Below are 12474 nucleotides of genomic sequence, written 5' to 3'. Positions count from 1 at the left end.
CTAGATCATATACACTGTATTGAGTTTTCTTGAGACATTTCCACACTGTTCTCCACAATGGCTGTGTAACTCTGTAGTCCTGGTATTTCCTCTTGTCGCCATCCTTGCCATCATTTGTCTTTAATTTTCTTTATTATTATGTTTTGGGATGGAGGAAGTGAGGGAGGGGTCTTTGAAACACCAGTTCATTCCTTCAATGCCCTACAAAGGGTGGGGCCGTGGCCTAGAACACAACCTAGGGTCCCAGATGGGAAGCAGGAACCCAAGGATTTAAGCCATCAGTGTTGCCTCCCCGGATTGGTAATTAGCAGAAAGCTAATGCCAGGATCTCCAATGCCTGCTGCTTGATGTTTAACACTATCTCACTATGATTTTGGTTTGTTGCCAGTGATTAATGACACTGAATAGGATGTCATAGAAGAAATAATTTCCAATATCTTATAGCACAGTAGGACAATTCCATTTGACTACAATGAACTAGATTTCAGAATGGTTGATACAGAAGAGCAAAGAAATAATAAACATTTGAGGAGATCAATCAATTTGACCCAACCATCTCACACTACATATGTGAATTAGCATATGAATTAGTACATAAAAAAATCAACAGGTAGTAAGGACCAAGTTTTTCAAATATCTTCTAAAGGACAGCATTAACATTTCTAGAATCAACAGTAAAAAGTAGGGAACGTTTAATATTCAAATAAGGAGAGGGGAGAGGGAATGATGAAGAATTAGTTTGAAGGAAGACAGGGACTGACAGAATAAAAAATAAAGAACCAAACCTAAGTCGGTTAGTGATAACCACTGGGGTTAAGTGTGCCTGCTGCAAGACAAAGATGGTCTAATTGGATTTCCTTTGGATCTGGATAGAAGTGGATTCTGAGACATTCAGCAATCCCGCAAGGAGGAAAAAAGGTTAAAAGGAAAAGAATGGGGACGAGGGAAGTCACAGGTGAGCCCCAGCCCGGTGCAAGCTGGTACTTATCAATATCAAAGTCAATGAAAAGCATTAGGAGAAATGAAGAGGATCACTTTGTAACACATGTAGGCACACCAGCCTCCACGTCTGCCAAGTCAAAGAGCGTAGAGGAACAGGACGCACAGGCTACGCACAAAGTCAGGACACGGCTCCATGGTACTCGCCCAGTGAATTCGAAAGAAGCAAGCTTGTGCTGTATTTCCCCAACCACACTGCAATGAAACCAGCAACAACTAACAAAAAGACAGCTTTGAGATATCCTATATGCCCAACTACAGGCAACTGTCCAGCTTGTCTTGTACCTAGGCAAGCGTTACACGGCTAGAAGAAAAGCAGCCAAGATTGGGCATTCTGGGCCTGGGTAATGCCAAATTTGTGTTAACTATACCAGTCGTGCCAGAACGGTTGCATATTCTATTCTTTTTAAGGTAAGTGGGTAAAGTGGGGAATGCTGGGCTGGGACATGCCACCCTGGGCTGCAGGCAAGGGGAGGCTACCAACTGCCCAGAGAAAGAGGTTTGAGATGTACTGGAGTAACAGCAGCCGAGGTCATGTTTCACAGGGGAGGAATGACTTTGGTGTCTTCCAGAGACCAGACCACTGCACTCACAGGTAGGCAAGGGAGCCGAGATAGAGCGGTTTAGCAGGGGAAACCAAAGGGCATGTCTGGGTCAGGCCAAGGCATCTGCCCATGGAGGAGATCTAAGGTAGGCTAAATATCGCCTGTCACCCACTGGTACATACGAAAGCTGGGGCTGGGGAGCATGTCTGGCTGGGCTATGCTATAATATCTGCCTGCAACCTTTGGAGTAGGGGGTGGGCCAAGATGGGCTGGGCCGCAACACCCACCAGAAAGTAAGAGAATTGGATCCGGGGCCAGATTCTGTAGGGGACTTCTGGGCTTACTGCTGTGGGTCTATAGCACTCTCTGGTTTCTGTTGAGAGCTGAGGGTAGTAATAGGTTGAGACGGGCTGGACCACAGACCTTAACTGACAAGGTTAGCCACCTGCCACTCATAGGAGCTGGGGCTGAAAGAAAGCCAGGTGGGGGCAGGAACCTGCCAGCACATGCAAGGGCCAGGACAGAAGGCAAACCGTGGCAAACAGGGCCGCAGCATCCACCAGCACATGTGGGATCCTGGTCTGGGGATGGGCCCAGTGGAAGAACTTGGGGAAGTCCCCTACTAGGTCACAGCTCCAATTAGAGAATTCAAGAGCTGGGAGTGGAGATGGGCCAGGAATTGGCATAGCGTTTGCATGAGCCAGATCTGGGGGCAGGCTGGGCTGGGTCAGGCCACAGCACCTGCTGGCTAGCACAAGAGCCAGGGCAGGGTGTGGGCTGTACCCAGCTGGGCTAGACTGCAACACCCACCAACAAGAGCTGAAACTGCAGGTGGGCCACACCAGGTTGGGTTGAAGCACCTGCCAGCATGCATAAGATCCAGGGCTAAGAAAGGGTCTGGTAGGAAAACTTTGGGGACTCCTTTCTTGGGCTGTAGCTGCCATAGGGGAGTGACAAGAGCCAGAACTGGGAACTGGATTGGGCTGAGCAAGCCTGCAGCATGCTTTGGCATGCATGTGGTCTGGGTTTGGGGGCAGAGCAGACGGGGGTATGCTCCAGCATCCATTGGGACTTGCAAGAACCCGAATGGCTGTGGGATGGTCCGTGCTGGGCTACAATACCCACCATTCAGTGCTGGGACCAGGAGCCAGCTATATCAAGTGGGGCCACAGCAGCCCCCACACATGTGAGATCAAGATCTGGGGATACAAAATGGGTCTGATGGGGATTGGAGAACTTCTCTGCTAGGGTGTAGCTCCTGGTAGTTAGTATGAAGGCCAGAGCTAGGGACAGGCCAGACTGGACCAGTCCACAACATGTACTGGCACAAACGAGAGCCAAGACAGGGCTCAGGCCAGGCCAGGTTGAAGCATAACACTCTCCAGTTCATAGGCGGGATGGGAGTGGGCCAGGCCAGGCCAGACTAGGCTGCCATACCACTGACAAGTGCTGGGACTGGGTGCAAGCCATAACAGGCTCAATTGTAGTAACTGCTGGCAAGTACAAGATCCGTGGCTGGGAGTGGATCTGGTAGGGAAACTGTGGGCACTCTTCTGCTAGGCTGCAGCTCTCACCGGTGAGGACAATGGCAGGGCTGTTGGAAGACCAATCTGGGCAAGGCGGTAGCACCCACTGGCATGTGTGTGTGGGCTAGGTCTGGGGTGAGTTGGGCTGAGCTAATGTGCAGCACCCATGGATGTACACAAGAGCCAGACGGGATGCAGGACAGACCAGGCTAGGCTGCAGCACAAGCCAGCAACACACAAAAACCTGGACTGGATACAGGCCTGGTGAGGTTTTTGGAGGTTGCCCCAACTAGGCCAAGGCACCTGCTGGGGTACATGGAGACTAGGCCTGTGGCAGGCTGGGCTGGGCTGGGTTGAGCTGTAGCATCTATCAGTTTGCATTAGAGATGGGGCTGTGTAGCACTGACCAGGTAGATGCGTGTGTGTTGGCTTGTGCAGGAGACAGGCCACATCTGACCCTGCATTGGCTGGTGCACACACGAATCAAGGCAGAGTCACCCCAGGTGAGGTTTCATGGGGGACTCCCCAACTAGACTGCTGGACTTAGACCCTGGAATCTGGAAGGATCCCAGGATACGTGACCTCACCTTGGAGTGCAGGTACTAGGCCTTGACCTCTTCAGCTCTTGATGCCTGTGCAGTGGACAGCATGTCCAGGTACACACAGGGGACATAACAGTCAGCTCAGAGATTGGGAAACAGCTGGCTGGACAATTCAGGCCAAGCTTTGCAGTGTGGTCCTGTCTGTGGATGCACCAAGGTGGACTTAGTCAGCCAGTAAACCTTGGAAAGATTTTCTCAACCCTGGAACAATGAAGTCACCAATGTCAGAACTACTGAAACCACTCAGGTAACACCCCCGGCTCGGAACACTTTTCCCCATATTGGGGTCTTTAGGCATCATCAAAGGACCATCCCCAATTCCTGGGTGCTGATGTAATTTGACAGCAAGGAATGGTACTTCCCCCCTCCTCCCGTGCTGTCACAGGAGGAAAAAAAAAAAACAAAACATTGAAACATGTCCGTCCTCCATACCTGAACCCTCCCGCCCTAGTCAGAGGCCTACTTGGGCATGCATCCCTTTCAACTGTATAAACAATAGTAAAAAGAAAATTTTAAATTAAAAAAAAGAAAACTCACCAGAGTCTTTTTTTATTGGCAAAGTTACTAAGAGACCGCGGACAAATAAAACTCATAAAACTAGACATTAGTGTGCAAAAATTTAAATGAGCCTCTTTCACCAAAACCAAAATCAATGCAAAATGGATTTAAAAATAGTTGGAAGCTATTGGACCACTAAACTCTTTAAAAAAAAATGGGGGCTTGGCACAGCAGCCTAGTTGGCATGGCAGCCTAGTGGCTAACTCCCCTTCTTGTAAGCATCGGGATCCCATATGGGAACCAGTTCATGTCCCAGCTGCTCCACTTCCCATCCAGCTCCCTGTTCGTGGCCTGGGAAAGCAGTCGAGGACAGCCCAAAACTTTGGAATCCTGCTCCCACACGGGAGACCTGGAAGAAGCTCCTGGCTCCTGGCTGCAGATCAGCTCAGCTCCAACCATTGCAGCCACCTGGGGAGTACATCGCCAGATGGACGATCTTTCTGTCTTTCCTTCTCTCTGTGAATCTGACTTTCCAATAAAAATAAATAAATCTTTTTGTAAAAAAGAGGTAAGATAAATATTTCCTGTGACTGTGCATGGGAAGGCAGAAGAGTGGCTCCGACGCTTGGGCCCCTGCTCCCAGGTGGGAGTCCTGGATGAGGCTCCTGGCTTCAGCCTGGCCTGGTCCTGGCCGGTGTGATCATTTGATGAGTGAACCAGAAAACAGAAAAGATGCTTCTTCTCTGACTCTCCCCATCTCCCCGGAACTCTTTCAACACAGCAAATAAGTAAGTGAATCTTTTAAAAAAGGAAACAAATCAAAAGAGACATTTTTCAAAGAAAGGCGTACAAATGCGAATAGGTATACCGGCCGTACTCTCAATACCACGGGCTGTCTCTGCATCCAGTTAGCACGGCCAGTATCGAAGAGAGAAAAGGCAGCGAGGACAGGTGAGAAGAACGAGAAAAGGAAACCTCGGGTTTACGGTTGGCGGTGTGAGTCGGCACAGCCATCGGCACAACCAGGCCAGGTACTCGCCACATTAGAACTCGAACTATCTACGTGGTATGAGACATCACACAGTATTTCACGTATACGTGTAATTTTTGTTATTCTATATATACACACATATAATTTTATTAGTTAAAAATTTTTAAAAACTTTCAAAGACATTTAAAATAACAGATGAAAGATGGCTCCCCCATCTAAGCCTTTCAAATAACAAATCTTAAATACACAGACACACACACACAAAGGGATGGCTCAGTGTTATTTTCATTCATTACATTAATATGTTAACATCATAGCTAGATGTTATCATATAAATGTGGTTGGATGATGTTGCCTGGAAACCTGTAACTATGAGAAAAATGAGAAAAACTGCCTAGGAGATTTCTTACAAACTGCAGGTGACCTGCAAACGTGGGGATGAGAACCCCTCTGGCAGCAGGTCAGCAGGAGTGGCTGGGCAGGAGGGGGGCTGGATGGGAGCCAGGTCCCAGGCTGTCCCTTCCTTGGCACCTGTGGGGCTGGCTGCAGGCCGGAGCCCCCCCCATTTCTCCCTTTGACTTCCTGGACCATTTGGAGCTGATAAGGTAGCTCGCCCTGCTCACCTCGAGGCCTGGCAGCAGTTTGCCTGCAAAGCGTGTGTGTCTGCTGTGATCTGAGCACCAGTCTGGATGAATTTCACTTCATTCTGGGAGAAACAGTATCATCTCTTACCTCTGTCTTCCAGGTTCTGCAGCTTATGCTTGACACTCGGATTGTCCGTTAGCGACTCTCGGTTCCCAACCTTCAAGACAAACAAACCATAGTTGACTAAGGAATACATGCATATACTTTTGTAACTAATATGTAAATATTATATAATCACACACATATACATAGATGTAGTTATGCATGCATTTGTTATAACATATGTGTGTATGCATATCTGTGTGACAGATTAGTAGTCCCTTAAACATAACAAGCTCATGTTATGTAAACACATTAATTCTGGGGAAAGAACAGATGAACAGCCAACCACAAAGTAGCATCTTAGAAGTGCGATTGCGGGGTCTTGGGTGGGGCTGCCACCTGAGACGCCCACATCCTATATTACAGTGCCTGGTTGTTGGGGTCCTTGCCACTCCACTTCCGATCCAGTTTCCAGCAATACGCCTTTTGGGAAGCAGCAGATGATGGGGTAAGTACTTCAGTTCCTGCTGCCCGACTGGGAGGCCAGCATGGGGTTCCAGGCTCCTGGCTTTGCCCTGGCTATTGTGAGATTTTGGGGGGCGTGAATCACTGTCACCCTGAGCTCGCTCACGCTCCACTTTTCAAACACATGCCATTTGTGCATACCTTGGATGCATTTTCTTCAGCCTCTGAGCACTCCCTGGAAGAGAACCCGCTCAGCAGCCGGGGACTCGCATATTCTACACGTGAGGAAGAGGGGGTTCCAGTGAACAAACACGCCAAGAATGAGGCAGTTACCTCCCACTACCGCTCTCCATAGTAAACCTGATTCCTTCAAACTGCACATAGTGCTAAATAAAATCCCAATGTTGCATTTTCAAGATGTTTGCTTCCTAGGGTTGTAGTTCTGTAGACGAAACGGCCAATCACCTCGATGAACTAACTCAACAATGTTGGTAGCCATCCACCTGGGTAAGGTCACCCCGTGAATCTTTCTTCTCCCCGAGGACCCCCTCCATATTTCCTCTGACTCGTGTGTGTGTGTGTGACATGACTTGACACACATGCGTGTTGTGTGAGAGTTGTCATATTAACGCCAAGGTCAACATCCACGCTGTGCATCAGATCCCTACCTCTTGGTCACCTTAGAATCTGTGCGTATTTTGTGTTTTTTTCATGGTGCTGTAATTTGTTGTTGTTGTTGTTGTTGTGACTGTTTTCACACCAGTTGTTGACCTGGTTTCATGGCTTCTCACTTGTGATAATGTATACTGATGGAGTACCGGGGTCCACCATATCCAGGTATGGGGGTATAATGGAACATGCATCCCTGCATCCAAACGAAAGATGGATTCCCAACGAAACTGTTGGACATGTGTAGACAATGGGATGCTGGACTGTCTGACAGTGTCTGTACCAACAATGCCGGGGTACACTCAAATAAGAGACTGATGGAATTATGATTCCTTATGAAGGACTACACTATTGTAACAAAATGGGAAAAATCTGATGAGGAGGGGAAGTTTGGGGGGAAATCCCAGCCTATACAAAATTGTACCACATAATTCAAAATTCAAAATAAAAATATATTAAAAAAAGACTTTGTGCGCATTTGTCCAACACCTCCCTCTTCACCTGCTCACTGAGCGAGGGGTATGTAATTGTTTTCACATCCTGTTAAGAATGCTACAATGCCCGTAGGATCATGGACATCTTTCTGATATACCATTTCCCTTGGATGGAAACGCACAGGGAGACTGTCACATTGTCCTATTTTTAATTTGGGGGAGGCATGGTCATCTTAACAGCATTAACAATACTAACTCCTTATTCAACTTATTTCATTACTAGTCCATGGCTTTGGTATCCAGCTCTCTCCTCGCTTTATTGCTACTTTTAATTCTTTTGGATTCGATTTTTTTAAAAGATACATTTATATTCATTGGAAAGGTGATTTATAGAGAAGGTGAGACAGAGAGAAAGATCTTCCAGAAAGTTTGCTGGTTCACTCCACAAGTGGTCGTGATGGCTAGAGCTGAGCTGATCTGAAGCCAGGAGCCCGGAGCCTCTTGCTCTGGGTCTCCCACATGGGTACAGGGTCCTAAGGCTTTGGGCCGTCCTCAACTGCTTTCCCAGGCCACAAGAAGGGTGCTGGATGGGAAGTGAAGCAGTCAGTATAGAAACTGGTGCCTCTACGGGATCCCAGTGCACACAAGGTGAGAATTCAGCTGCTAGGCTATTGTGCCGGGCCCCACTTCTATTTTAATGGGATGGTTTTCTTGATTTTCCAGATGGTTCATTTTGAAATCATGTAGAAGCACAGATTTTTGCATTTTGATTTTCCACCCTGAAACTTTACTGAGTTGATGTGATTAGTTCTCACAAGGTCAGGGGAGTCTGGTTCCCATAGGCTGACCATCTCACCCAAACAGTGGAAACCTCACTTCTTTCTTCCCAATTTGGAAGCTTTCATTCCCTGCCTGCTTGCTCTGTCTGGGACTTGTATTACTGTTAGAAAGGGGAGACAGACAACCCTGTCTTGCTCCTCATCTTAGAAGAACAGTTTTCAACTTCCCACCTCTGAATATGATGTTACCTGTGGACCCAATGCTATTAGTTTCCATTGTGTTGAAGTACAATCCACAAGTACCTAATTTGCTGAGGGTTTACACCACAAAATTATTTTGAAATTTGTCAAATACCTTTTTATATATTTATTTTCTTTGTAAAGGCAGACTAAGTTTATAGAGAGAAAAAGAAACAGAGAGAAAGATCTTCTACCTGCTGGTTTACTTCCCAAGTGGCTGCAATGGCTGGAACTGAGCCAATCTAAAGCCAGGAGCCAGGAGCTCCTTCCAGGTCTCCCACACGGGTGCAGGGTCCCAAAGCCTTTGGCCATCCTCTACTGCTCTCCCAGACCACAGTGAGGGAGCTAGAAGGAAAGCAGGGACAGCTGGGACATGAACCAGCCCATTATGGGATTCTGGGGCTTACCAGGCGAGGATCTACCCAGCTAAGCCATCATGCCAGGCCCATCAAATTCCATTTTATATTTCTGTCAAATCAGTGGTCAAGGATGACACATTACTACACTTGAATAATCTGTGGATATTTTAAAATTTATTATATATATATAAGTGAAATGAGCAACTTTTTTTTTTTGATTGTTGTTCCTAACCCTTGTCTGAATTCCCACTGAACTCGTGTTTTCACTTGAGTTCCTTGTTTAGTGGGATAATGAGCTTTTGCTCACAATGTGAATTGAAAAGATGTTATCTTGAGACTGAAAAAAAGGAAGGGAGCAAGGGAGAAAGAAAAGGGAAGCATTAATATATTCTTAAACACGAATCTACACGGCGGGGGAGGGATGCTCCAGTATTTCAGAAAGTAACACAAAACCTCCACATCGTTTTTGTGAAGATAATCACATCTTCACACGTTCCTCAATAGACAGCAAAAGAAAATTGCTTTATTTACCACAGGGTGTCTTTACTGGAAAACATGTCAACAGGAAGTCACGAACCTGGTGTCTGGGAGAAATCTTCAGGAATTACGGTGGCAGGACTCCCCCGCAAGCCAGGTGCAGCCATCTCTGGACGAGTGGCCTTCCCCTGCCTGGATGTGTCCTGCAGTGGTGTGAGAAGTTCAGCCAATCAAGACACATTCAAAACATCAGAAAAAAAAAAATCCTCCAAGACACTGAAGAAGTGGAATTATTGGATGCTTAGGCGCTTAAAAATGAGTTGTCTAAGTTTCAGTTGATCACTGTTAACTAGCAGTTCCCAAAGTATGACAATGCAACACCTTACAGCTTGATAGAAATACAAATTCGCAATCTTTTAAAAAGTATGGTTTAGTTTTATTTCTTTTTCTTGAAATTCAGAGTTACAGAGCGAGAGAGGCGAAAGAGAACTCTTATGTTTTCTGATTTATCCCGCAGCTGGCTGCCATGACTACAGCTGCACCTGTCTGGATCTGGGAGTCATGAGCATCTTCTGTATCTCCCACATGGGTGCAGGGAACCAAGGACCTGGGTCATGCTCTGCTGTTTCCCCAGGCGCAAGAGCAGAGAGCTGGATTTGAGCACAGGTTCTCAAACTTCAGCGACCATCAGAATGAGCAGGATGGTTTGTTAAAGCAGGAATTGCTGGGGCCAGCAGAGACACATGTCAGGCTACGCCTCCACCTGTGGTACTGGCATCTCAAATGGGCACTGATTCACATCCCAGCTGCTCCACTTCAAATCCAGCTCTCTGCTGTTGCACCTGCTGTTCCTCCATGGGTTCCCTGTACCCATGTGGGAGACACAGAAGATGCTTATGACTCCCAGATTTAGACAGGTGCAGCTCGGTTCAACCCACTGCTGACTCTTGTAAGTAAAGTTTTATTGTAACACAGAGCACATTTTCACACTATGATTGCTTTGGGGTTACAAAGGCAGAGATGATGTGTTGCCAAAGAAGCCGCAAAGCTTGCAGAGCCTAAATTTTTACCGCTTTCTCCGTCTCTTCTCTTTCTGCTGCTTTGCTTTCAAGTGAAACCAACCAGTGTGCAGCAGGTGAGGTTGCCCTTTGGCCTGCACCCCACCCACATCACAGAGCTGGCAAGCTCCTCAGGCCCTCCACTTTCTGTTCCTGCTGTGGCAGCAGAGCAGACAGAGGATGCTGGCTCAAGTGCTTGGTCCCCTGCCACCCAGCCAGAGGTTCCTGGATAGTTCCAGGCTCTGGCCTCAGCCTGGCCCAGCTCTGGCTACAGGCATGTGGGACATGAACCAGCGGGTAGAAGTGTCTCTTCCTCCCTCTTTCCCTGTACACCCCATCACCACTCCTGCCAGCTCTGCCTCTTGAGTTCAACGAAAGCATATTAAGACTTCTCCTATTTAGCACGACAGAAACATTTCCCCTAATCTTTGCTCCAAGTCAATCATACTTTGAACAGCAGTGTTTATGGAAAATCATCAATTCATAGGAAATGCTAAGTTGCCCTTGCCATTTCTGCTGGAGTGATTTCCAAACCATTAGACCACTGGTTTGTTTTTCTCATATTCCTGAAAGCCTTAGAAATAAATGGGCTCATCATAACCATAAGGACGCAGAAGCAATACAAAGTGGGTTTATTTACCTGGTCTTTCTCATTGTCGCTAGCACTGCTGAGGGAAAAAGGCAGCAGAACTGGAAGAAAAAGCAGCAGATATACCATGGCTATATTTCCTGAAGAGACAGAAACTCAGCCCCCAGATGTGCAGGGCCATGCCAGGAGCGACGGCAACCTCCCGTTGAAAGACGCCACCTCTTTTCTCACCACCCAGGCTTTGTCTCCGAGCACCACCAGCACGCCCTCACCGTGTCCTCATGGTGTCACGGGCTTGCTGCCCCATCCTCTCTGCCCTTCAAATCCCACTTGGCTTCAGTCCCACTCTCCCCATCCTCGGAGCCTTGCCACATCCCCCACCCTGAACCTACTCCAAACAGCTGTAACTCACAGTGAACAACGCCTGGTCCATTCTCAGCTCTCTGTCTCAGAACCGTTCATCCCACCTCCGCTCAGTGTTCGTGAGACACAGAGATGGGGAAGGAGGGTGCAATGGCCGCACACTTCTCGGGCACCCTTTCATGTAGCACACTAAGAAGTTAATCCCTGCTGCTTGATTTCAGAAATTCCTCAGAAGACAAACGTCAAACTTACCGCTGCCACGTTTTCGGACTTTCGTCTTCCTTCTCCTATTGGGATACGGTATTAGCAATTTCTTCTTTTGGTCCCCAGTCCAAGAATGCTCACCAGCACTACTGCTAGAATCCTCATTGCTGTCAGAAAAGAGGTGTTTCCTGTAATTAACCTGTTACAAACACAAATGAAACGATAAATGAAGCCCTCGAAGGGGGATCGGCCCCATTTATGTATGAGCAATCTATTACTACAAAGTTACACACAAGAGAAGGGACTCCTGGAGACTGGGCTCTCTTACACAAAAGTGATTCAGAAGTAACGCCGAGGAGAAAAGTAATTTTTCATGTGTCAGTTATCAAGCAAGATGCGATCTCAAGGATGACCAAATTCTAATTAGGTATTTGCAACTAAGATGTAAGAGTTGCCAACTTTAAAATACTAAAAATTTTATGTATTTGTTTATTTGAATGGCAGAGTTATAGAGAGACAGAGGGAGACACAGAAATCTTCCATGTGCTAGTTCGCTCTGCAGTGGCTGCAACAGTCAGAGCCGGACCAGGCAGCAGCTGGGAACCGGAAGCTTCTTCCAGGTCTCCCACGTGGGTGTGTGAGTCTAAGCACTTGAGCTGTCCTCTGCTGCTCTCCCACACACCCCGCAGGCAGCAGGACTGGAAGTGGAGCATTCAGGATCCAATGTGGGATGCTGGTATTGCACGCAGCAGCCTGCATTTTTATACCTCAACACTAACCCTTAGGTGTCTCCTGAGCAGATGGATCTGAAAAAGAAGGGCCCAGCGTGCGAGTCTAGTGGCTAAATCCTTGCCCTGCATCTACCATGGTCACATATAGGTACCAGTTCATGTCCCAGCTGCTCCACTTCCCATCCAGCTCCCTGCCTGTTGTCTGGGAAAGTAGTAGAGGATGACCCAAAGCCTTGGGACCCTTTACCAGCATGGGAG

The 12474-nt window shown here is 47.4% G+C and overlaps 1 protein-coding gene across 1 annotated transcript in view; it reads right to left on the bottom strand.

Annotated features, from left to right (window-relative positions):
* SYCP2L (synaptonemal complex protein 2 like) overlaps positions 1-12474 on the bottom strand; it is a 68392-nt gene that overhangs the window by 16045 nt on the left and 39873 nt on the right. Inside the window, exons 21-25 of the mRNA XM_040983968.1 lie at positions 11534-11684; positions 10931-11019; positions 9372-9474; positions 6515-6588; positions 5894-5963 (exon numbers count right to left, since the gene is read on the bottom strand). Coding sequence (XP_040839902.1) covers positions 5894-5963; positions 6515-6588; positions 9372-9474; positions 10931-11019; positions 11534-11684 — 487 coding nt within the window. The remainder of the gene's footprint in view (positions 1-5893; positions 5964-6514; positions 6589-9371; positions 9475-10930; positions 11020-11533; positions 11685-12474) is intronic.

This window comes from Ochotona curzoniae, unplaced genomic scaffold (genome assembly GCF_017591425.1).
Source record: "Ochotona curzoniae isolate NIBS_2020 unplaced genomic scaffold, NIBS_Ocur_1.0 contig_4064, whole genome shotgun sequence".
NCBI classification, from domain to species: domain Eukaryota; kingdom Metazoa; phylum Chordata; class Mammalia; order Lagomorpha; family Ochotonidae; genus Ochotona; species Ochotona curzoniae.
The sequence above is the reverse complement of the archived record's forward strand: the minus strand, read 5'-3'. Positions and strand labels throughout refer to the sequence as shown.